The following is a 25,873-nucleotide window of genomic DNA, read 5'->3' on the forward strand; positions in this document are numbered from 1 at the left end:
GATAGCATATTTATTATTTTTTAAATAATTTTTAATATAAAATGTTTTAAATTAAATTTTTTTATATTAAAAAAATTACTTTTAAAATAGTTTAAAAAATCTGTCTTAAATAAAGTTTTATTTGAGAATGCTTTCTTATTATTTTCTAAATCAATTTTTTTAGTACAAGTTATACTTAAAAAGCTATTTTATAAAACAATAAGAAAATTATTTCAAACAAAATTATAATCTTTTATAGTTGTTTATGAAATCATAAATAATATAATTTGAATTAATTTCAGGAAATTTAGCTAAATTTGATATATTTAATCAATTTTAGCTAATTTACTTTCAGGTTATTTTGATATAAATTATTTTAAGATGAACTTAAATATTATTAAATTTATTTTAATATTAGTGCAATACAATTTTTTTGTAAATTTTATAAAATAACTTTGGTCATTCATTATGTGATTTCTATCATTTTAAATTTTATAAAATAAATTTGGCCATTCATTATGTGTATTAAATGGAAAGAATAGATAATATGTGGCTAATTTTGGTCTGTTGGTTAGGATTTTTTATTACCAATTAAGAGGCCTCGAGTTCAAGACTTTCATATGTGATTTGTGTGTGAGTTTGTCTTAACTGAACTAAATGTCCAAAAAAAATTAGAGAACGAGGGTAGAAATTAGAACTTTTTTTTTCTAAAATCAACCAAAGGATGAATGAAAAATTATTTATGTACTATTTTTAAGAAATTTTTGTTCTAGAAAGCTTCTTTAGAAAGCAATAAGAAAGTTGATCCAAAGTGACACATCACAAAAATTAACTTGATCCAGCACGAATCACGAGTCATATATAAGTTGAAAACTTTCGAAATTAAATGTGAGACTATACGAACTTTAATTTCAGCAAATTTATAGCAAGTTGAATGTATCAAAGAGAAGAACGCATCGACACTAAAATCGGTCCAATCCGAGTCAAAATGGGTCCGAATTAAGAGTCGATTCGAAGCATATTCGGAAGGTTCAAAGCATTAATTGGATGACAAATTATTTCCAAATATGGCATGCTTATAGTCGAATTGAGTGGCTCGGCGAAGCAAATCCAACGAGCCTAAGATCGTCGAATTTCGACATCATTAAGACAGTTAAATGAAAAATTCTCTATGATCAGGCGAATTAATGTGGGGCTTCCGATGGAGCACTCTGAACCTGCCCCGGATCTTCTTTATATTTACAGGATATGTCACTTATGAAAACCTATAAATAGACTCACTCTTTACATGAAAGGGGACTTTTTGCTACATATTGAAGAGAGCTCTGAGGCTTCAAGATATGCAGCTCAATTGACGGCAAACTTTCGTCGAATTATCACCAGGCTGCCAACTACCACCAGACTTCTGTCGCATCATCACCAAACTTTCGCCCGGCCGCCGACCATTGCTAGACCACTAAAAGGAGCTAGACTTCCACCGACCATCATCAGACCAACGCCTGGCAGCCGACTGTATCTGGACTTCCACCCAGTTGGTAACCACAGTAGGACTTCCGCCTAACCATCGTCGGACCACCGCCCACTGCCATCAACTGCCCAACCACCTACTATGATTGACTACGGTCCCTTCGACATACATCGCATGCCGATTATAGTCCCTCCGACCTTCGTCGCCCACTGACTACAATACCTCCGACTTCCGTTGCCTGCCGACTATTGTCCCTCTGGCCTCCGCACCCACCAACACAATCCCTCTGACCTTTGTCGTCATGCTAATCAAATGAACAGGGCAATATTCTCTTGAGAATGACTCCCTTATCATTGTGTTCATCTAACCCCAATTATGTAATGTTCTCTCTATATATATATAATTACCATGAATATATTTAATTGAAAAAAAATACTCTAATTATATTTATATTAGGAGTTTTTGACATGAATAATTTTTGTCAATAAAATGGGTAATGATATATATACATTTTAAAATTTAACATTGAATTTGAAGTGTTTTGGGCTATAAATAAACCGAATTACATCAAGTAAGAGATTGCTCGAGCTTGTGCTTGCATGCTAAAACCCCATTCAAGTTAAGCTCGAGCTCGATTCAAGTATTTCTAATAATTATGAAGCTCATGTTGGTCAAATCATAGTCGTTTGAGCTTGGTTTGCTCGGGTTCAATTCAAATTATTTGGGGCAGAACAACAAGTTGTATTATCAATATTAGCTAATCAAATGAGTCTTATCGAGCCTATTAAACAACAAAATTATCGAGTAATTTGATAGATAGCAAATTAACAAGAAAAACTATTCAACAGCCTCGTAGCTAATCAAATAAATCTTATCAAACAACTTCTTAATGAGAATTAAACATACATAAATTTACTTAATTACAAATCATTCAAAATTCTATGAAGAAAAAATAAATTAATAATCAAAGATTTAATCATTTATTGAATTTATTATAGTCTTAATCAAGTATTTTACTAAGTTCTAAATCAATAGATTATTAAGTCTTAATCTTTGTTTGGGATAGCTTAAGGCTTCGTTTGGAGCAGCTTTTGGCCACTAATTTTTCGTTGCTTTCAAAAAAATTTTGAACTACAAAACTGTTTTGAGAAGTAGTAAGAAAATTGTCACAAATGAAAGTTTTTCTATTTTTACTTTTTAAAGTTCCTTTTCTGTCACAACTTCAAAAATATTTTTATAAAAATAGCTTTTTGAAGACAGAAGTTTCAAAAAGCGGTGAAAAATATGTCTTCAAAACAAACATTTTTTATTAACCGCTTTTCTTATAAAAAAATAGTCTTCTAAATGCACATCATGGCTTCGTTTGAGACGGTTTTCTTACTACTTCTTAAAGCAGCTTCCTAGTATAAAAATTTTAATTTTTGTACAAAAATTGCTTTAAAAAACAATAATAAAACCGTCCCAAACGATGCCTATGTTTTACCAACAACTTTTCTTACCACAAAAATATTAAAAAAAAATTATTTCAAATAAAGCCTTAATTGAACTTCTTAATAAATTTATTTACTAGCTTTATATGATATTATTCATCATCATAATTGAATGGCGCACTTAACTATTCAAATTTATTCATTTAATAATAAAGTATTTATTAAAATGTTTAAATTTAGTCCATTATTTAATTAAATCTTTTTTTATTATTTGAATTAGCATACAAATAATAATAATAAAAGAAAAAAAATTGAGTTAATGAGGACACGGAATTTCCATGAGCCCTGCTCGAGAGCCGTTGCAGCGGGCACGTGAGGCGCTGGGTTCGGGAGCGTGCCGCCGATTGAATAGATTCGTCTAAAATGTCAAACACATGAGTTGGAGTAAGATTGTTGATATGGAATCTAAAGTGGAACATAAAATTAATAGAGTTTTGTTAATACAAAAGTTATCCAATTATATAAGGATGAAGATAATGCCCGCTTGAAACCCTAATCTCCTGCAAGATCTTTGGTTGCGTAAGTGCCTACTTTAGTGATTTCGTAGATTACCAGTGCTAGGCTGGCATCATAATTGTTCGATAATAGTATTCTCGATCATAAAGCCTCTTAACTTTCAGACATTTTTTAAGATCTTTTAAAACTTTTTCTTTGCATTTACTTATTTTCGCTAGCTGGTCGATTTTCTCGAGATCATTATCGGTGGCATAATAAACTTACAAGACTTTCTTTGCCAGCTTCAAAGTCTATAGGACTTATCCTCTATTGTTTTTCTCATTGAATCTAATTAAAGATTATATGTAGAGTTGAGATTCACTTAATTTTTTAAAAAAAATAAATTTTCTCATATATGTAAGAAATCTTAGAAAAATTATATATTATTAGGGATTTAAGGATGTCAAATTTAGGTTTCGTGTTGAACCAGGAACTGACCCAGGTTTAAACGGCTTAACTCGAATCCGATGCAATTTTATAAATGAGTCAAAAATACAAATCTAGACCCAACCCGTCAGGTTACTGGGTTTGTATTTGCGTGGGTGAGTTCATTCTAGACTTGGTGAGTTCACGTTGAACCTTTACCAAAATGACTTGGATTGAACTCAGCCATTTTAGATTGAACTAGATTTACTTCATTTGAACTTAAGTTTCATATATTTAGGCTTCATTTGGGATGACTTTCTTACGTCTTCTTAAAGCATCTTTCTAATACAAAAATTAAAAATTGTGTACTAAAAATTACTTTAAGAAGCAGTAAGAAAGCAATATCAAACGAAGCCTAATTAGCGTCTTGGCTCATATGTAGGTGTGATTTTATGATTTTACTACAAAATTATCTCCATAATCGCATAATGCAACTTTGATAAACTCTAAAATTACATATATAACCATGTAAGAAGAATTAAAAGCCAATAATCCACTAGAAGCCAAGCAATGTGGAAGTGTGACAAGAATGCCCACAATGAATTAATGATGAAGACATATTGGACTAGAGCAAAGAATACAATACCAAATTGTATTATGGCTAATGATGCTAGTGAGGTAAGAAAAAAGATTTTTTTTTTTTTGTAATTTGAATATTATATTAAAACAAAATAAAAATTAATTTTAAATAGTTAAAATATAACTTTTAATTAGTTTTTTACATATTAAATTTGCTTAAAAATAATTTTAATTATTTTAAATTTTTAAGTTTCTTTGAATGATAATATATTGCAAAGTTAATTTTTTTTGGAAAATGAGAGAATTAAAGACATGAAATATTTTCAAATATAAAATATTTATGTGAGGATGTTCGGATAAAAAATAATTAAAGTGAACTTCAAGACTAGTGTAGTATATAATTAATTTGTATTGCACTCATCTCAAAGTAGATCCAAGGACTTTAAATTTATCATGATTAAAAATTTAGATGTAATTTGTTTCTTTATAGGTTCTTGGATTTGTTTTGAGATGAGTGAAATACAAAATTCTCATATATTAAAATATTAAATTATGATTTTCTTAATTATTAAATTAATAATGAAAACTAATCATATTAGAATATTCTAATACCTATTGCATCAGAATGTGCTTCTTAAAAAAAACAAAAACAAAAAACAAAAAACAAAAAACAAAAAAAATCAGAATGTGCTTCTTAAAATTTATTTAATTTGCTCTGAGATTAGAATTGCATGTCAAAATTTTATATTATACTAATCTCAAAGTAAATCCAACGATTTTTACCCTCATTCTAATATGTTGCATTTCGTATTACCAACACAATTTTTTTTTCTTCATAAATGTTATAATCGACAGATTAATGCTTGTGAAAGAATTTTTATTTTTTGTTAATATATATCATTTCATTGTCGTAAGAATGTAGTTGGTGTGTTACGTTATTATTAGGGTTGTCATTCTCGTGCACGTTGATTGTCTCGTTAGCCAACATATTTCATTTCATATGCTCGTCTCAATATATGAAAAGATCCTAAAACTTGACCCGAAATTTTTAGGGTCAGATCGACCCTAAATTTTCGGGTTCAGTTCGACTTATTTAACAAACGAATCAAGCTCAGATTAACACTCAAACTCGAATGAAACACACTTTACATGTCCGTCGCCCATATCTTGACCACTCATCCCGCTTCACATTCATCACCCACGTGCTCGCCAGCTTGCTTGCTTGCCCACACCCTCGCCCACTAGTCCTCACCCTCACGCTTGCATGCCCTCTCGTGTTCGCCTGCCACAATCAAGCGGGGTAACGACTTGGGTTGGATTGGGGTCAGGTAGGGTTTGGGTCTAGATTTGTAACCCGTTTACAGAAGGGAGTCAGGTTCAAGTCAAACTTGTTAAAAGCGGGTCAATTTCAGGTTTGACCTGAACTCAGCCCAAAAACCTATTTTGACACCCCTAATTGTCTGTTGACTCATCATCCGTCATAATTTGTGTTATTCTAACTCATATTTAGTCGATTTATTACAGATAATGCTTATAGCTTTTGATATAGGACAAACTATGAGCTCATTATGATAATGGATGAACAATGAAGAGGGCTAATTAAGTTTAGATTTTGTAAGAAAGTTCTATAAAAACTTTAATAATATGGTAAAATCAAATATAATTATTACAAATAATGCATATAGCTTTTGATATAGGACAAACTATGAGCTCACTATGATAAGATGAACAATGAAGAGGGCTAATTAAGTTTAGATTTTGTAAGAAAGTTCTATAAAAACTTTAATAATATGGTAAAATCAAATATAAGATTAATTGCCTAGATGATTTAAAAAAGCACAATGGAATACTTGAGGTTATAGATAGATTACAATAACATGCATGGTGGGTTAATAAAATTCTACGATACGACTTGACTTACCACAACAACCCAATAACATGAGGATTTAAAAAAATAATGTGTATAATTAGCTAGCATGCCCTACTTAGACAAGATACAAATTTTACGATTGTGATGACAATGATGATTGATGTTCCAACACTCTTCAACGTCAAAGAATATCACTTCGTAAATGAAAACCTATGAACTCCGTAAGTAACTAAGGGCATAACTATTATAGTTTCTCAATTTTCAACCCCAGAGTAATCGAGATGTAAGAAACCTTTTCTTTTGAACTAGAAGCATTTAATTCCACTATTAGTAGTCGAAAATATTTGAACATGAAGAATCTAATACAAATTGCCATTGTACAACAGTGTATCAGTCAATAATAACATCATCGTAGGAATAGATGTAGAGGTGATCAGTAGTAAATTAGGAAACGAAAGTGGTGGATATGAAACATATGGAGCGAAGCGAGGTAAAGTGTCAGTAGTCGACTCTCGGTGTAGAGCGCTAAAATCAACTATATTGAATTTTGATGACATGTTAATATAAAAGAGTTGCGTGGCGACATAATATGACTATATGAGGTTGTAGGGCGGTACCCTAAACCAACTTCTGCATAAAATTTCATAAAAATTCAAAAAGTATTGGAGAAGTGGGAAATGAATGTGGAAAAATTTATAAAAAAAAAAAGGCTAAGTGGTGAAATTATAACTTAAAAGCCACCACCTCTTCATCTTTTTCCTCAAAGAGGCTTTATGAGTCTTTACCAAACTCAAGCAACTCTTCCTTTTCCTCTTAGTTAATTCTCTCTTTTTGTTAATTGAGCTTGCTTGAATGCATCCACTGGTCAATCTGATAAGGAATATTTCTTTTAGAGAACTTTGACAAAGGAAGGAATAGTTATTCTACTTTTTTTTTTTTTTGAGTTTCATTGACAGTCAAGTACTATATTATTATTTAATGCGATCCTAGTTTAAAATATATTATTATATTATTATTATTATTTTAATTAAGATTTCGTTTGGACGACTTTCTTAGTGCTTCTAAAAGGTAGCTTTTTAGTAACAAAAATTAAATTTTTTTGTCAAAAAACTGCTTTAAAGCATTAGAAGTCATCTCAATATGAAGTCTAGATAACAATAGTTCTAGATCTATAATGGACTAAATAATTAGGACTAAAAAAAATTCAAGTTTAAACTATAATTAAGCTTTATCTTGCTTCTATGTCGATAGTTTCGCTGGAAATCGAAAAATAATATTTTTGGATTTTCTTGAAGCCATTTTCCTGTAGTGTACAACAAAGACACGCTTATTCTTTAAATAAAGCATTCATGATTTTTAATAAAATTGATAATTTAATTCAATTTAATATAAAATTTTGATTTTAATTATCTATGCTTATTTATTACTTATAATTACTAAATATTATATCAAATAAAATAAAAATTCTAAATAATCATCTAATTTTGCTTAATACTTTCTATTATTAATTAATAAATAGATTTTTAATCTATTCTCTAGGATTTATTAATAAATAATAATGCATAATACAATATTTAATTTTTTTATTGTAATATCTATTTTAATTTTATTCAAATTTTCAATTTCTAAATACTAAATTCTTATTTCATAAATCTTTATTTTTTTACTTTTAAAACATTTTAATTTTTAATATTCTAATGATAAAATAACAAATTATTAAAATATTTATATGTAATCAACATAAGAGAATTTATAAGCATTATTTTTTTATCATTTAAAAATAAAATTTATTAAAATATTCTGAAATATATATTTTGTCTTTTTAAGAGTTGGCCCAAATCTTAAAGCAATGCAATTATATTAGCAGATTCATCATTGTGGATGAAAAAGTATATGGACCTGAACATGCTTACGTCTCTGAGGTCCCAACTTCTTTGTGCGCCACAACACACAAAGCAATTGGATGAGAAATTATTATGCGTAGATATCAATCAAAATGAGTCACGTTATTTTTTTGTTCGTTATTCGTGCTCCGTATTACTATATAACGGATGATGTGGTGCATTCTGGTTGGTCTCTGAACTGTCTAGTGTCCGCACAGAATAATTTCTCGCTGTGAAGACGTGCAGAGTATTTCAAATATAGGATTTTAGAAATTGTATTTGATTTAATAAAAAAACAGAATGTAAAGTAAAATTTTAATGTATTTGAAATTCTTTTGATTTGGATGATCTTCAAATGTATCGCAAACTCATTGCATTATCATCACCGCACCTCCCATCTCGTCGCTCGCCAGTTTCCATTGCCGCCGCCTCCACCGCAAGCAGCCGTCGGACACCTTCTGACGGCCACACCGCCAACGCCGGCCCCGGTGGACACTGCCGGTCGCCAATAAATAAGACTCGTTGGCAACGGAATTTCCGAAGGCCAATCGGCCACAGACCCGCCAAGGACAAGTAACATGCACTAAGAGACAAATGGGCCTCGCCGCAAGTAAAAGATTTGACTAGGATCACAGAGCCAGGAAGAAGATTAATAAAACAGCCCAATAAGCCCATGCCAGCCACGACCTTCAATTCTGGCACAACGATTAACAAAGAAAAATCGAATTTTAGGTCGTTTGGTCATCACTTTTATTTCGTTTTTTTATCTTATTTTATTTTATTTTACTTTTAATTAAAATAAAATAAATTTAACACCTTCAAAATATTTTTTATTTTTATTAAATATTAAATAAATTAATTTATGTTTTGATAGCTGAGGTATAAATGAATTGAGCTGTGGAGTGAGCTTAAATGATTAATCTAGTTCGAAAGGGCTTAAGAGCCAATTCATTTATTATGAAATAGAGCATTATTATAATTTAAGCAATTATTATAATAAAATCATAAAAAATAATGAAAAATGATAAAAATTGTTTAATATAAGAAAGTTATATATATTTTAAACATTTTTAAAAACTTTGTATATGAAATTCTAAATCATTATATATTTTAAGTATAATTTGAATTAATATTTTTTAGATTGAGGTAGTTTGCAAGCTAGGAAGCATAGTCAGAACTGGCTCAAACTTTACTTGTCAGCTTACCGAGTTCAACTCAAAAGCCTTTTATCAAATCATGCTTGAGCCAGCTTACTAGTCAGCAGAGCCCTACAAGGGGTCCTGGTTGGGTACCCACGCTTTGTGTTGGAGGGCTTTGCCCACCCAAGCCCACCTATGGTGACTTTCGAGATGTCATACCCACCCACACCCACCCACTTTCCACTCTTCTTGAATGCAATCTACCACATATTAATGGCCTTGAGGTTTGTTACCCTTTCTCTGACTGCAAACTATCAATCCACATATCAAAATACCCACTTTCCACTCTTCTTGAATGCAATCTACCACATATTAATGGCCTTGAGGTTTGTTACCCTTTCTCTGACTGCAAACTATCAATCCACATATCAAAATTTATTGTGGTCGCAGTGTGATTAAGTGTTGCGCACTACATAGTAAGAATTACTATAATATATTGCATGCATATGGTGATTAGTAATGTAAATCGGTTTGTCCTCTGATGTTGAGAACCCACCAATACCCACCCATGAGGCTATAGGGATACCCATACCCACCCATGATCATTGGGTATAGGTGGGTACGTGGGTGGGTGTGGGTATGAGTACCCAATGCAGGGCTCTGCAGTAGTCAACTTGACTCACTTAAACCCCCAACTTCTACTATCACTAAAGCAATGATGGAGATTGGTGACATAATGATGATGGCAACAACCATGAAAGTTATTTTTAAAAACATTCAAGCATAATAGCTATTACGAGTACTTTTCAAAACAAGCTAATTTTCTATAAAAATAAAAAGTGATCCCAAAGAGCCCTAAATATATATAAAAAAATATACAAAACCATCTCTTAGAATTTCGAATAGCTTCAAAATACCTATTAAGATGACTTCAATATATACTTCGTTTGGGATGGCTTTTTTATAGTTTTTAAAACAGATTTCTAATACAAATTATTCGAACTAAAAATTTTTGTACCATAAAGCTATTTTAAAAAAGCATGGAGAAAGCCGCCCCAAACGAAGCCATAAGCTACATTCATATCATTTTTTTGTACTCAATCATATATTCGCACGTTATTGAGAATTTGACAAAAAGTAAAACACTTTTTTTTTTTTTTGTGAAGTTCAATATTTAGATGAGAATCAAACAAAAACAAAGATAAAAATATCATAATTTAGTAAATGATCAAAATTCAGATATCATGCACAAATATTTGCAATAATAAGAGACAAGAGAGCCATTAATGTAAGAAACTGCTGGGTATACCATTGAACTAGGAGAAGAGAGCTGCAAGTTGATAGCAAGCTGTAACAGGTAATGATGGCTGACAAAAGAACACAAAAACAAGACCAAATGATGACATATATATATATATATATATAAAAGGGGTACAACACGAGAACTTCCCAGAAGGTCAACCATCCTAGTACTAATCTCGCCCAAAGCTTACTTAACTGCAGAGTTCTTATGGGATCCGGTGCACTGATGTTGATATGATCTCACCCTGGTCACATACTATGTTACTATAGATAGTTGTCAAAAAAACAGTTGATATAAAGGAAGAAGCTTTCTCACAAATCAAAGAATTCTACAGGATAGTGTTCCAAGTTATGTATGCATTTGGTTGATGAAGACTATCAGAGGCAAAATCCTTGCTCTGAAGATGCAATTGTGTTTGTTGTGTTTTGGAAATTGATCGAATCGGCTCGATTAGCCGAATTGTTTGAGTTTTGAAACGGTGCACTGATTGATTCAGTCTAGTTTAAAAGCTGAGTTACAGAAAAATCGGATCGAATTTGAAAAAACTGGCCATTGAACCACCAAAATGTTGGCGGTTTAATTGAACCATCTTGCATAGCCTAATCTTCTTGTTCAAAATTCCATTTGGTCGATTTAAAACCCTCGAAAATGTGTTAAACACTCCAGAAAAAAAACTAGACACGTTCTTCTATTAATTTCAATAGCTTTCAAGGCCAGGCTCTCCCAAATTCTCAATATAGAGCTCTCAATCAAAATCCCCATTCCACTACTTGGCTGGCCACCATTGCATGGAAACTTAAGACCACTCATCCTCGATCTTTTTCGAGGCTTATATATATCCTTTCTGACATATTTAGATGCCTCGCAAGCCCAATTAAGACACCTCTTATAAGATCAAATCCTGAGGCACATCAATTGATATCAAAGCTCGGGAAGAGGAGAAGCATTGGAGTCTTCATTCTCAAAAGCTGAAGATGCTTGTTTTTTAGGAGGAGGATGCACAAGGTGGATCTAGAGGGTGAAGATGTATTTTGCTGTCAATGGGTTGATAAAATAGAAGAGACTGACGACAACTGGCTTGTGCCTGGAGGGGAAGCATTGGCATGGTACCAATGGGGAGATATGAAGCGGCCCATATGGAGCTAGAGGGAGTTCAAGGACTACCTGTTGGAACGTTTTCGAACCAGCACGGGAGATGACTTATATGAGCAGTTCTTCACTCTTACTCAAGAGGGATTAGTGGTGGAATACTGTGAGAGGCTTGAGTACCTTCTAGTCGAACAAACCATCTTTCAAAGACTATACTGGAGGGAAACTTTATGAAAGGGCTCAAACCAGAGATTCGGGCTACAGCTAGAGTGATAAGGCCTCAAGATTTAGGAGAGGCTATGGAGCTTGCCCAATTAATGGAGGACCAAAAGCACTTGGAGAGGGGGGGCCAGAGGTAGCAATTAAGGAGGATCATACCAGACGACCACTATCTTTTTGGAACCCAAGAGGCCGACACCGGGTATTCCTTGGGAGATCCAAAATGAGAAGACTATAGGAGGGGGGATCGAGGAAAACTACAATAAGCTCACTGAGAATAATCTACATGAGAAGAGGGTGAAGATGTTATGTTTCAGATGTGATAAGAGGTATACACCGGGGCACAGGTGTAAAGATCAATCTCTTCATGTTCTCACCTTCTGTGATGACGATGAATCTAAGAAGGAAGTTGGGAATGAGGTAATTGTGGTGGAGGAATGAAGAACTGCATTTAGACGTGGCAAAGGTATCCTTAAACTCAGTGGTGAGATTCACTTCAAATCACACCATGAAGGTGAGAGGAGAAATAGTAGACAGGGATGTAGCGTTGATAGATAGCGAGGCTACCCACAATTTCATCTTCAACCAGATCATGGACCAGTTGGGAGAGAAACTAGTGGACACAAGGTGTTATGGGATCGCCCTGATGGTATGTAGGAGGCTATGCGGGTTCCAGAAGTAGGGAGAGAGGTCGAACTTTGATCCCATCCGTAGGGGCGATTTCAATTCCGGCAGAATTAGCACCGATTACGCCTATATCAGTGACGGTGGTGCCTGGGACTGTTGTTTTAGCTGCTGAAGTGCAAGGCATTTGCTAGTCAGGCCAGTGATGTGCGCCAAAACAGGCACGAATAACCTGGCATGCAGGTTCGATCGGGTTCAAGGAAGGGAGACAAGAATATAACTTTGAAACATGGTTGTTCACATGACCGGAGGTGGAGCTTAAATTCAAGTGGAGCTTCAAGATCTTTTGGTTATTGGTGTTGGAGAAATGGATCAAGGAAATCAGAAGCAAAAATTGTGATTTGAGGTTTTTTTGAGAGCGGGAGCCATCTGAAGGGGAAGGTTTCGGGATTGGGTCGTCTTGGCTTCTTGAGTGAGGAGGAAGAAGAGAGAGGCGGTGAAATCTTGGAATTTCTGTGTGTGTGTAAAGAAGGTGAACCCTTCTTGTTCTCCTATATCTTGTTCTTCTTCTTCAAGAAAGACAATTGAGAAGGATTGTCAGTTGGAAGAAAGTTTTATGTTGTAAGCGGGTGTGAGAGCAAGAAAGGGCTAGATCTTTGTTAAAGGTTGTTTTGGGCTTCTTGTGAAAAAGAGAAAATGTGGGGAGGTGAAATATTAGTATTTCTGTGTGTCTGAAGAAGGTAAACCCCTATTGTTCTCCTCTCGCTTGTTCTTCATCTCTGAGAAAGACAATAGGTCGTGATTATCGGTTGGAAGCCTGTTGGCACCGTAAGATCTTATTCCTTAGCTGAATGCTGGAAGTACATGTGTTTTTTCTCCTTGTAGATTAGAAGGTTTTGTTTGTTGATACGTGTTATTGCTCTTGATTTTGGGGCTATGCGCCCTGGCTGACCCGATTTATTGTTTCCAATTGCTTCTGTTTTAAAGATTTAGTTAGATCTTGAGAGGTGCACTTGTGGTTCTTTAATTATAAATATGAACCAATGTGGAGATTGTGATGTGTTGGCCCAGTTTTATTTAGGTTATTCCTATATTTTATCACACCATTGTAAATTCCTATAAATAGGATGCTTATGTGATATGAAGATTTGGGGGGAAATTTTTAATAAAGCTTTAAGATAGATTTTCCTCCTCCAAATTCTACATCTCTCTCTCCTCCCTCTCCCTCTCCCTCTCTTGCAAGAAGAGCTCAAGATGAGCTCTCAAAGATCCTCCTAAATTACTTAACACACCTCACTCTCTTGATAGTTTTGCGGGCGTATGACCATTTTGTATAATACGTATGTCTTCTTTGGAATTATGCGTCTTATTTTGGCCGCCAAATTGCTGATTATAATTTTCATTTTGTAAAATGCATATCCTAATAGCAATAGTGGAATCAAGAAAGGCTAGAGGTGGCGCTCGCACCCCTTTAGATTTCAGAAATATCCTACATAATAATATATAATCCAACATAATAATATATATATATTATAAAAATTTTGCCCCAAAAAGTTAGGGTAAACTCTTTTTCTTCTCACACTATAACACCTAATTCTGCCCCTATATTGTTAGTGTGTGTGTGTAGGTACTGGCTTATGAATGGATTGTAGTGGACCTATATCACATGGACAAGAAACCAGGTAGCTCAGTCATGCCATTCATGGGGATTGCAGCGCAAAAGACTTTGAAATCAATCCTTATGCTTGCAATAAGAGGTCACAATAACCATAGAGTTTGCGATATCAATATCGTTTTTGTTCAAGAAGACATAAAAGTAATTAATCACATAGAAATGCTCGCCTAACACATTGTAAAGTGGAAAATAAAGTTAATTTAAGCTACATGTTGGATTTCCGCTCCCATCTTTCCTTTGCTTCAAGGCCCCAACGTAACTTCTTTTTCTTTTTCGGCACAGTAGCTACCACATCATCCTGATAAAATTAAATAAAATTAGCTACACGAAGAAGAGCATTTGATGGCCTTTCTGCCCAAACATATAGGGAAAAGAAAGGGAAGAAAGACGAAATTTTGACTTTGCTTTGCTATTTAGCAAAGAAAAAATACTAGAAAACTTTGAAAAGCAAACTGATAGCTGTTGACCTGATTCCAGATTTCACAAACAGATTAATTGAACAAAGTTTCAAGAGAAGTGTTCTGGAGAGTTCTAGAAAAGAAAAGGGTTAATAATGCTTATATTCAATTCATTAAAGATATGCATTCAAGAGTTGTTATTTGTGTTCAAACACAACGTGATTTGACCAAATGTTTTTCTATTTCAGTTGGATTATATCAATGATCAAATTTAAACTCGTATATTTTTTATTTAGTCATGGATGTTCTTAGTGGACATTTACAAGAGGATGTACCTTGGTGTATGCTTTTTGCTAATGATATTCTTCTTATTAATAAGACTAGGATGAAGTTGATGAAAACTTGAATTATGGAGGTAAAACTTAAAAGTCTTAAGGTTTTCGATTGAGTAGATCTAAAATCGAATACATGGAGTGTAAATTGAGTAGTAATAGATCTAGTTGTGGGATTGTGACATTGGGTGATCAAGTCATAAAAATGAGTGTAGGTTTTAGATATCTCGAGTCTATTGTTCAAAGTGATGGTGAAATAGTTAGGGATATTATTGGAAGAACTAAAATTGGATGGTTGAAGTAGAGGAATACATCACGCCTTTTGTGTGATAGAAAAGTATCCCTCATACTTAAGTGAAAATTTTATAAGATGGTGGATGAGTGGTTTTACACTTAGAGACAAAATGCGAAATAAGTATATACGTAAAAAGGTTAGAGTAGCTCTAATGTTATAGATAAGATTAGAGAGAGTCGTCTTAGATGATTTGATTACATAGAATGTTGGCCTTCTGATGACCCTGTTAGGAAAGTAGATCTATTAGATTCGAACTATATTAAGAAAGGTAGAAGTAAACCTAAAAGAATTAGTTAGAAAGTATTAATAATAACTTTTTTGTTAGATTTAAATGAGAATATGGCTCTTAATAGGGAAAAAGAATTCATGTAGCCAACCCCATATAAAGGGACAATAGCTTGTTGTTGTATATATTCCAACTAGTGCTTGAAGCTATAGTAAAGGATTTTATATGTTGCATATTATGCCTACAAGATCCCTACTCACTTGTAGAAAACTAAATATTACAGCCTACTAGCCTAATCAAATCAGTAGAGTTCTAAAACATGCATATACGCTTGATCTTTTCATTTGTATTGAGTTTGTTGGTTTATTATTAGCACTCTACTCTAAATAAGGGATCCTTAGAATTATAGACTCAATGATGATTTATCAGTGACAAAAGTTATTTTGCTTTGGATGTGATGCACGCACCAAAAATGAAGCTTGAAGAACTTGTAATGTGATGTCCTTATCAAGTGTGAGATTTAAGATAACCAATTCTTAATCTTCTCTACTCTTTATTTTAAACCATCTTCTAATAAATTTGCATCATTTCTCATTACTTAACAATCTCTCTCTTCATGATGTTCCCACTTCAAAGCAATATTTTAATCCATAAGACCCTTGACACTTTTATCTTGTATCACATCACCTAGGTAATGGCATGTGCCTGCACATGCTTTAGCTCTACATCTTGAATTGCTCATAAAGCAGCTCCAATTGAATATGTTGGGGCATCCTTCCACCTTTTCAATGCAATTGAGAGACTCACCCCTCAATTAATATCAGGAAGAAAGCTCATGAATGGACACTTAATTACAACAATTGTTTTTAACCTTATCAATGATAGATAATAAATTATATGAACCCACCTATTGATGGATTTTAGGAATTATTCGATATGTTGAAGCCATGTTCATGATACAATAAAATTTTGTAAATTGCACATAATATAAGTAAAAGTACACGTTGGTGCGCTAGATCAATATATAAAAGTTCTTTACACATTGTCAGCTCTAGATTTTGTTTAGATGTCATTTTAATTACTTGATTTTGTAGTGTGGCTTCAAGGTATCCACAATTAGGTTTGTGGAAACTTTTTTTCATTAACTTTCCTCATTAAATAAATTGAAATAATGAGCAATGGGAGTTTCTTTTTTATTTTCATAACCCTAGAAAAAGAGAGCCTTACTTCTTAAAACACCTAGAAGAACTCTATTAGCATAAGACTGATAGTTCATCCTCATTTGGAATGAAACCGAGAAAACTAAATCAGCATATGTCTATTCAAACACTGAACTAGTCCAATCAACCATTTTCATAACCCTAGAAAGTATAAGGGGTCATCTTCTTGGTGAAATTCCAAGAACCTTATAGCATAAGAGTAACAATTCTTTCTCATCTTAAATTTATCCAATAAAAATTATTAAAACGGGAATTTGAGAGGGAAAAGCTTGACTTTATTCCGTAATATTTTCCCTATTTATAGATCTATACAAAATATCTTAATGAGGAAACAACAAATTAGATATTTAATACATAAAATACACTTTCCTAAAGTAGTTCCTTCATTATGGCGTAATCCGTGAGAGTTTCTCACGGATTGACTTTTGTGACCGTCAGATCCTTTTTACTGGGAACGGCTGGATTTCAACACTCCCCCTCAAGTTGGGAAATATGAATCTGTCATTCCCAGCTTGTCAATCATTCTGAGAAAGGCAGAGCTGTCCAATCCTTTGGTAAGGATGTCTGCAAGTTGATCTTTTAATGATATATGGTCGACACTTATTAGACCACTGTCTAGTTTTTCTTTAATAAAATGTCTGTCCACTTCTATGTGCTTGGTCCTGTCATGCTGGACTGGATTGTGAGCTATGCTGATTGCTGATTTGTTGTCACAATGTAGCTTTATGGGCTCATCCCACTTGATTTTTAAGTCTTTTAGGATTATTTTGATCCATAGTAGCTCACATATTCCCAAGGCCATAGCTCGATATTCTGCTTCTGCACTAGATCTTGCCACCACATTTTATTTATTACTTCTCCATGTAACTAGGTTACCTCCAAGAAATGTGCAGCATCCATATGTAGATCTTCTGTCAACAGGTGATCCCACATCGTCAGCATTTGTTTATGCTTCTAGGGTTATTCTGCGATCTCTCTTAAAGAGAATCCCTTTTCCTGGATTTTCTTTAAGGTAGTGCAATATCCTGTCTATTGCTTGCATGTGAACATGCATTGAATTCTACATAAACTGACTGACCATACTTACAACAAATGTTATATCTAGTCTAGTATGGGAAAGGTAGATTAACTTTCCTACAAGTCTCTGGTAGGCCCCTTTATCTACATCTGGATCCTCTCTAGCTTCCCCCAGTTTAAGATTAGGTTCTACTGGTGCTGGTTTACAAGCTAGTTTTCCTGTTTCATTCAAAAGATCTTTGATGTATTTCTGCTGTGAAATAAATATTTCTTTACTGGAGTGAGCTACTTTAATTTCAAGAAACTATTTTAGTCTATCAAGTTCTTTGATGTCAAATTCCTTAGCAAGACGTTTTCTTAAACTAACTTTCTCCTCTTCGTTATCTCCAGTCAAGATAATGTCATCAACATATACCAATAATATTGTGACTCCCCCTGAGTCTGAGTGTTTAAAGAATAATGTATGATCCCCTTGACTCTGTCGATACCCATTAAGGAGCATGAATTTAGAGAATCTTCCAACCAGACCCTTGGTGATTGTTTGAGCCCATATAGAGCCTTTTTTATTCTGCACACTCTGTTACCTTCAGATTTAAATTTGGTAGTAATTTCATGAATATCTCTTCTTCCAGATCCCCATGTAGGAATGTGTTTTTCACATCCAATTGTTCCAAATGCTAGTTGTATTTGACTGTAAGTGAAAGTAGTATTATGACAGTATTCATCTTGGCTACAGGAATAAAAGTTACTTGATAGTCAATGTCATATGTTTAAATGTACCCTTTAGTCACAAGTCTTGCCTTATATCTTTCTAACATGCCCTTAGCTTTGCATTTTACTGAGAACACCAATTTGCAAACGACCGATTTTTTCCCTTTCAGTAGGTTGACGATCTTCCAGGTATTGTTCTTTTCTAGGGCATATATTTCATCTTTCATGTCATTTTTCCAATTTTTATCAGATAAGGCCTCAGAAATATTCTTAGGAATATGGATATATTCTAAATATAACCAGGAAATTTTTGTGTGAGGATGAGAAGTTATTGAAGGATATAGAGTTATTTATAGGGTACAAGGGAGGTGGTGAGCTTACCTTATTTTCAGGAGATGGTTCAGATTCTTGGATCTACTTTAGAGCACAACTTGAGCTTGTACTCTGGAGTAAACCTTCCTAAATCTAATGACAACTTTGTCATTTGTTTCCCTAGATTGGGTTTATGGTGGAATGGTTTGAGGTGGTGGAGGAAGGTCAAGAGGTGCTAGTTCATTTTTCTCATCTTCCTCATGTTCAGTCCCGCCCTGAAGATGAGTTTTTGAAAAAATAGAGATTTCACTCGTCAAATGTAATATCAATAGAGTTAAGAATTTTTCTTGTGGGTAGATGATAACACTTATAATCTTTTTGGGTAGCTGAATAGCAAACAAAGATGCATTTGAGTGCTCTTGGATCTAATTTTTCTCTGTCTTGGTTGTGAATATGATTATAGGTAGTACATCCAAAGATTTCTAACGTAATATTATGATGGGTTCGAAACTCGGGGTAGAAGGAGGACAAAATCTCCATTGGAGTTTTGAATCCTATGGTTGTCGAAGGTAGTCAGTTTATGAGATAGGTTGTAATTAGGAGAGCTTCCCCCCAATAGGATTTGGGCGTATTGTAGTGAAATAGGAAAGCTCGGATGGAGGCTAGAAGGTAACCATTTTTTCTCTCTGTAATCCCATTTGTTGTGGGGTGTGGACATAGGATGACTCATGGATAATCCCTTCACTTTGAAAGTAGGAGGAAAGAGTTTGGTTGAAATAATCTTTAGCATTATCAGAGTGAAATCTCTTTATTTTTACCCCGAATTGATTTTTGATCATGGTATGAAAGATGGAAAGAATGGTGCTAACATCATATTTATTTTTAAGGAAATAGATCCGAGAGACTCTAGTGCAATCATCAATGAATGACACAAACCAGCGTGCCCTAGAGATATTGAGAATTTTTTAGGGTCCCCATATATCACTATGAATAACATAGAAAGGAGCATTACATCTTTCACTTTTGTTTGGGAAGAAGATTCTTTTATATTTAGCCAACTCACAGGTTTCTGATACGCCCTAGGGTTCCCAAGTTAGGGTTTGCCCTAATGCTCTTCCAAAGATGAAATTTCTCCTCCAAATCCATTAAAAAATCAACACAAGAGGGATGAGAGGAAGAACAAGAACCTTTGCATTCAAAATCCAAGAGAAACAAGATACAATTTGTCCACTTCGAGAAGGACAAGGTCTCCCACTACAAACCCTAGAAAAACAAGAGAAAGAAACTAAGGAGGCTAAGAGAAAACTCAAATCTTGCATAACCCTAGAAATCCCCCCTTAATCCCTACTTATAGCAAGCAAAAGACCAAACCAAACCCACTAGTGGGCTGCCCAAACTGAACCGCCCAGCTAGGGGCTGACCCGAGCCAAACCGGTCCAGAAATGGACCGGTTCCGCTCAAGCCGAAGCCCCCGCTCCGCTCTGTGTCAAGCTCCGTGCCCGCGTCCCTTCGCGCGATCCTTCGGGGGATCGGCCGACGCGGCCCTCCTTTCCGGCCGCTTCCGAGCGCTCCGGGGTCGCCGGCCCTCCCTCTACCGGTCGGCGGCGGCCCGCATCAGTTTCATAATGAAAATTTTTATTTTCTAATTTTTGAAAAAGTTGGGGATACATATGTCTTAGGATATCAAAAGATGGGTGTCCTAACCTATAATAATGAAGCCAAATGATAATTCTTATCAATTAGGGATAACATAAAGCAACTATTTTTAGATTTGTTTGCTTCTTATAATCATGTTTTCTCCTTAGCAAGTCCAATCCTCTTCCCCGATCTCTGGTCCTTAAATAAGCAATAAGTAGGGTTAAATAAGGCTTGATAATTATAGTCATTGGTAAGTTTTTGTATTGATATTAGGTTTATGGATAATTATGGTATGTGGAGCATATTTTTTAGGATGAGTGAGGGAGATAATCTTATGTCTCCTTGACCTACTACCGTAGTAAGAGAACCATCAGCAGTGATGATTTTCTTGTTGTTCAGGCAAGGAGCATAGTTTATGAAGTGAATAGGTGAGTGGGTCATATGATTTGTGGCTCCTGAATCAATGATCCATAATTCCTTTAAATGTTTTCTAGAAGCACTTAAACTAATAGAAATAGGAGTCTTACCTGAGAGTGCAAGTGAAGAAAATGCATTTGATTTTTCAATAGATAATAGGAGTAGTTTCAATTTATCAATATCCTCTTTATTGAATTCTCCAAGGTTGGACTATGCTCCTGCGGTGGGATGACTTGTAGTATTGTTGGCATGCGATGTGCTCCTTGTTTCACCTTTTTTATTCCACTCCTTGCTGGGGGGTTTTCATGTATTTTCCAGCATGTTTCCTTTGCGCGTCTAGACTTTTTGCAATAATTACACCAAAGTGAGTCTGTCTTTGAATTTTGAAGAATCTTTATCTTTCTCCTTTCATGACGATTCTTTATTCATCACCATTGTTGAACTTTCAACGACCTTTCGTTCAAACATTACTCCTCGTTGATTTTCTTTTGCCTGTATGAGAGAAATGGTTTCATTGAGTGATGGGATCTCCTCTTTGCCAAGGATCTGGACTATAACTTGATCAAATTCTGTATTTAGTCCCACAAGAAAATCATAAATTCTATCTTTTTCAATAAAGTTCTTTAGGATCGCAGCATCTTCTGGCATACTCTGTCGTGGTCTTACTCCCTTGCTTTATGCTTCCAACTTTGACTTTAATTTCAAAATATTTGAGCCGCATCACGAGCTTTGGAGAAGGTCTGTCTGGCAGCATCCCATATGTCCTTTGCAATGGAAAGGAACATAAATGTATCGCTAATTTCAGGAGTCATGGAATTCCACAACCATGACATAATCATGGAGTCTGCTTCATCCCATGCCCCAAAAGTAAGATCTCCTTATTTTGGTCCTCCTCCAAGAAGGTAATGTATTTTTCTTTTCCCCTTTAAATAGGTCTTCACAAATTGAGACCACTTTAGGTAGTTCTTCCCGTTGAGACGATAGGAAGGTTGCATACTTTGGAGGTCACCTCATCCTTGGTGCACCATCGACTCCTCAGTTTGGTCAATGCTTTGCGAGAAATTGATTTCTGACATTATGATGGTGATTAAGACTATCTGGTAGCAATGAAGGCTTCCCAATAATTTTTTTTTTATTCGAAAATAAAGGTCGAAAGGGATTTTTATTTTTGATAGAATGAGTTTTCAGGATCGAACCGATCCAAGTCTTTAAAAGACTCAGCTAGGGCACGCACGCAGGGAGCCGCTCAGCTTCCTTGGTTCGCAGGAGCTGATTGGCTTCCTTGGTTCGCAGGAGGCTTCTTTGTCGAGTTTCCCTTCCGGTCAGATCAGGTTGCACGCGCCTTCGATGATCTTCCCTTCCTGTCGAATCAGGATGCTTGACGGCTGCTCGACTACGCTCCTCTCCTTCGACGATCTTCCCTTCTTGTCGAATCGGGCTCCTTGGTTGTTTGACTACACGGGGCTACGTCAGGACATGGCTTCTTCTTCGGCTTGAAGGGCTCTTGCGTTCTGCGTGCCTATCTTTCGGTCTACTGGAGACCGCAAGGAGATGTCGGTCGGCTTGGTAGCTCCGATTCTCTTCTTCTTCTTTTCTCCTTTGACGACCTACGATCAATCTTCCTCGGCAATGAAGGCCGTAGGCTCTGATACCATGTTAAAATGAGAATTTGAGAGGGAAAAGTTTGACTTTATTTCGTAATATATTCCCTATTTATAGATCTATACAATATATCTTAATGAGGAAACAACAAATTACATATTTAATACATAAAATACACTTTCCTAAAGTAGTTCCTTCATTATGGCGTAATCCATGAGAGCTTCCCACGGATTGACTTCTGTGACCATCGGATCCTTTGTACTGGGAATGGCTGGATTTCAACAAAAATTACCAAGCTAGTCAAAGTTTCCTCCATTTCAGAATCAGCTTGGTATAACATAATTATTGGTTTAATTTTGCTTGAAATAAAAAAACATTTTTATAATTTCCGCTAATTACTAAGACTATTCCAAAAGAAGACTCTAAATTTGGTTAAGCTTGATAAGCCATGGAAACATTGTAGATTTCTATTCTAAAAAAAATTATTATGACAGCAAAAATTAAGAACCAAGGAGTTGACTTAGAGATTTAAAGGATTAAGCTACCACCAAGTTAGAAGTGCAGGTGCTGAGATCATACCATCACCGCAGAAGTGAGGGTATCTTAGGCATCCCTACATGTTTTTTGTTGTGTTTACATATGGAAAATACAATATATTGAAAGTGTGGATATGTTTCTCTCTTAGGGGTTGTTTGATTGCAAGTATTAAGAAATTCCATGTATTCAAAATATAATGTAAAGTAAAATCATATATTTGAAATATTTTGAGAAGTTTGTTTGCTTGTAAAAGAAATTCAAAAGTTTAATTTTTTGTGTTTGATTACTTGCAAAATAAAACTAATATTTTTGGATTTGGGCAGTGATAGTAACAGGAGGCATGCTACGACGATGGCTAGTGATAGAGGGTAATTGCTAGCAGCAAGCGACGACGGTGGCTGACAACAATGGTGGCAAACAATGATAGGCAGTAGTTGGCGCCCGACAGCAATAAGCAAAGCTTCATACACACAATGTATTTGGAACTCACCAAATCGAGCGAATTCCAAATAAATTAAAAATGAACTAGGCCGATAATTTCAAATATCTCAAAAAAATTACTTTGCCTTTACTTTTCTTCCAACCAAGCACATGAAATTTCAAAAAACCCCTGCATTTGATTTAATCTACATTACTAATACTTGCAACCAAATAACCCCTTATCCATAGCCCAATGAAGGTACATATGTGCTTCTCCCTTTCCCATATCACTTTTTGTATATCTTGTCAAGAAGCACATACTCTTTTTTTCATCAAAAAAGGATTTCCTGTTTGACTGTTATTCTTAACAAAAAAGCTTTTTGCCTATTATTTTAATTAAATTTCTAATTCAACCTTAGGCATGCAACTCATATGCCTGAAAACTAGAGTTTTATAAAAGAAGGGAATTCAAAGCATTACGAAAATAACCTTTCCCTTCGCAGCTGACAGATTTGATGCTTCAATGGTGTTATTTGCAAGCTTGCTTTTGCAGCCATCTTCCATAAGACCCGAGCATGCCTTCACAGCTTGGCTTGCTTTACCTAAAGAAGCCCTGTCATAAGGGGTAGAAAATTATCTGTTTCATCTATAGAAAGCACAAAAAAGAAACCTTTAGGCTTTCCTATATCCTTAGACTTCTCTTTTAGCTGTAATCTTCTCTTGTTCAGCTCCTGTGACATTAAGAAGGCAAGAAACTGAATCAAATACAGAAAATAGTACTACATTTTACCTCATAAGCATCAACTGAACGCATTATAGATTGTGTTATAATCAATAATTATACTTAAATAAAGCCATGAACAGAAAAAAAATTTCAGTTTTTTTTCCTCAACACTACCTTCCTAACTTCCAAATGCAGTCAATACGGTGAGCCTCTCCAACCGAACACCAAAAATGGGTATGGCGCATTCGGTCGCTCCAGCCGAACAACAAATCTTCCACTATTTGCTTGCAGGTGAAAAGTGCGACGTCAATATTGGTGTTGCACTATTCACCCGCTATATGATTTTCTTTTTAATTTGAAAATTTGATTATTAATTTTAAAATTTTAAGTATGAAAAAGAATATACTATGAATATTCTTTTTTTGGTGTTAGAAAATAGAGTTCGGTTGGAGACAAGTTACTGCATATTGGTGTATTAATTCATTTGGAGTGAAAAATGAGTTTTTAGGTTGGAGATGCCCTAATTTGCAAAATTAAAAAAGAATTATGCTTGCATATTAATGACATTTATATCAAACAAACAAACTAGTAATCATTGCATCTACGTGTTCTTAGTATCATTCTTACAATTCAAAACCCTCATATCAAAGAAAACCACAGAACAAAAAGGGAGAATCTTCACAAGCAAGAACTAAAGCATAACAAAACCCTAAATGTTCAGTTCCTTATCTGGCTAGCAATGAATTCCAAATTGATCAACCTAAAAGAATCCAGCCGCACAAGAATGGTTCAGGAAAACCTCATTAATAAAAGAAAGAATAAGTACTTCATAACAAAACCCCGCTTTTGGATAAGAACAATGAAAGGTTTAGCTGTTTCATTGAGAAGAACCCAAAAACAAATTCAGTAACGGAAGGAAAACTTCTGAAAGTGCTGATGCGATTGATAGAAGAGAAGAACATACCTTGAACTTGTCGAGTTGAGACTGAGTGACCTTCGACGACCTGAAATCAGGTTGGAGGATTGGAGTGGCGGCAAGGGCCGCCTCCCTCCGCTCAAGCTCGGCCTCCTGTTCGTCCATAAACGCAATGGACCAGGGGAAATTTTTTAAAGTATTATTATAATTTTAATAATGTGATTAATCATTGTAAAAAATAAAAACTTTAAAATTAGGCAAAGTGGTTTGTTAAATTGGCGACTTATCTGCTGCTCAGGATATCAGGTGCCAGCTAGGGGTGTAAACGAGTCCAGCCGACTTGCGTAGGCTCGGACTCGACTCGGTTACCGGCTCGACGAGTCGAGCTCGAACATGATTTCGAGCTCGACGACTTATTGAGTTTGAGCTCGAGCTCGAATAGGCTACTGCTCGACTCCTCAACTCGTCGAGCAGCTCGACGGCGAAACTCATGGGAGGGAAATACAAATCCATGAAGCGGGAAATCCAAGTCAGCGGGAAATAAAAAAAAAATGATCGATCTCGACGACGTGATGACAATGATGCAGATGACGGGACGAGCTCAACGACGTTCTCGATAGCGGGAAGTTTCGAGCTCGACAACGATCTCAATAGCTGGAAATTTCGAGCTCGACGACGATCTTAAAAGTGGGAATTTTATAGCTAGATGACGACAAACGTGACGGGATGAGCTCGGGATGATGGAGTCAACGGCGAAACTCACGGGAGGGAAATACAAATCCATGAAGCATGGAAATCCAAGTAAGCGGGAAATAAAAAAATTGATTGATCTCAACGAGCCGCTCTACACAAAGACGAGTCGAGCTCAAGCTCGGGCTTGGATTTTGAGCTCAAGTCGAGCTCAAGCTTGGTATTTGATAGTCGAGCTC

The 25,873-nt window shown here is 35.0% G+C and overlaps 1 protein-coding gene and 1 pseudogene across 1 annotated transcript; both read right to left on the reverse strand.

Annotated features, from left to right (window-relative positions):
* Positions 1-10,697: 10,697 nt before the first annotated feature.
* LOC114578555 lies at positions 10,698-10,817 on the reverse strand (annotated as a pseudogene).
* A 3,396-nt stretch (positions 10,818-14,213) lies between these two features.
* On the reverse strand, positions 14,214-25,149 carry LOC110111661 (protein FAM204A). Its single transcript, XM_020843636.2, has 4 exons — positions 24,993-25,149; positions 23,975-24,035; positions 23,794-23,906; positions 14,214-14,477 (listed from the first exon to the last, which is right to left on the reverse strand). The coding sequence occupies exons 1-4, from the start codon at positions 25,107-25,109 to the stop codon at positions 14,385-14,387; spliced, it is 384 nt and encodes a 127-aa protein (XP_020699295.1). The 5' UTR covers positions 25,110-25,149; the 3' UTR covers positions 14,214-14,384.
* Positions 25,150-25,873: the final 724 nt, after the last annotated feature.

The sequence above is a fragment of the Dendrobium catenatum genome, unplaced genomic scaffold, assembly GCF_001605985.2.
Source record: "Dendrobium catenatum unplaced genomic scaffold, ASM160598v2 original_scaffold_72769, whole genome shotgun sequence".
Classification (NCBI taxonomy): domain Eukaryota; kingdom Viridiplantae; phylum Streptophyta; class Magnoliopsida; order Asparagales; family Orchidaceae; genus Dendrobium; species Dendrobium catenatum.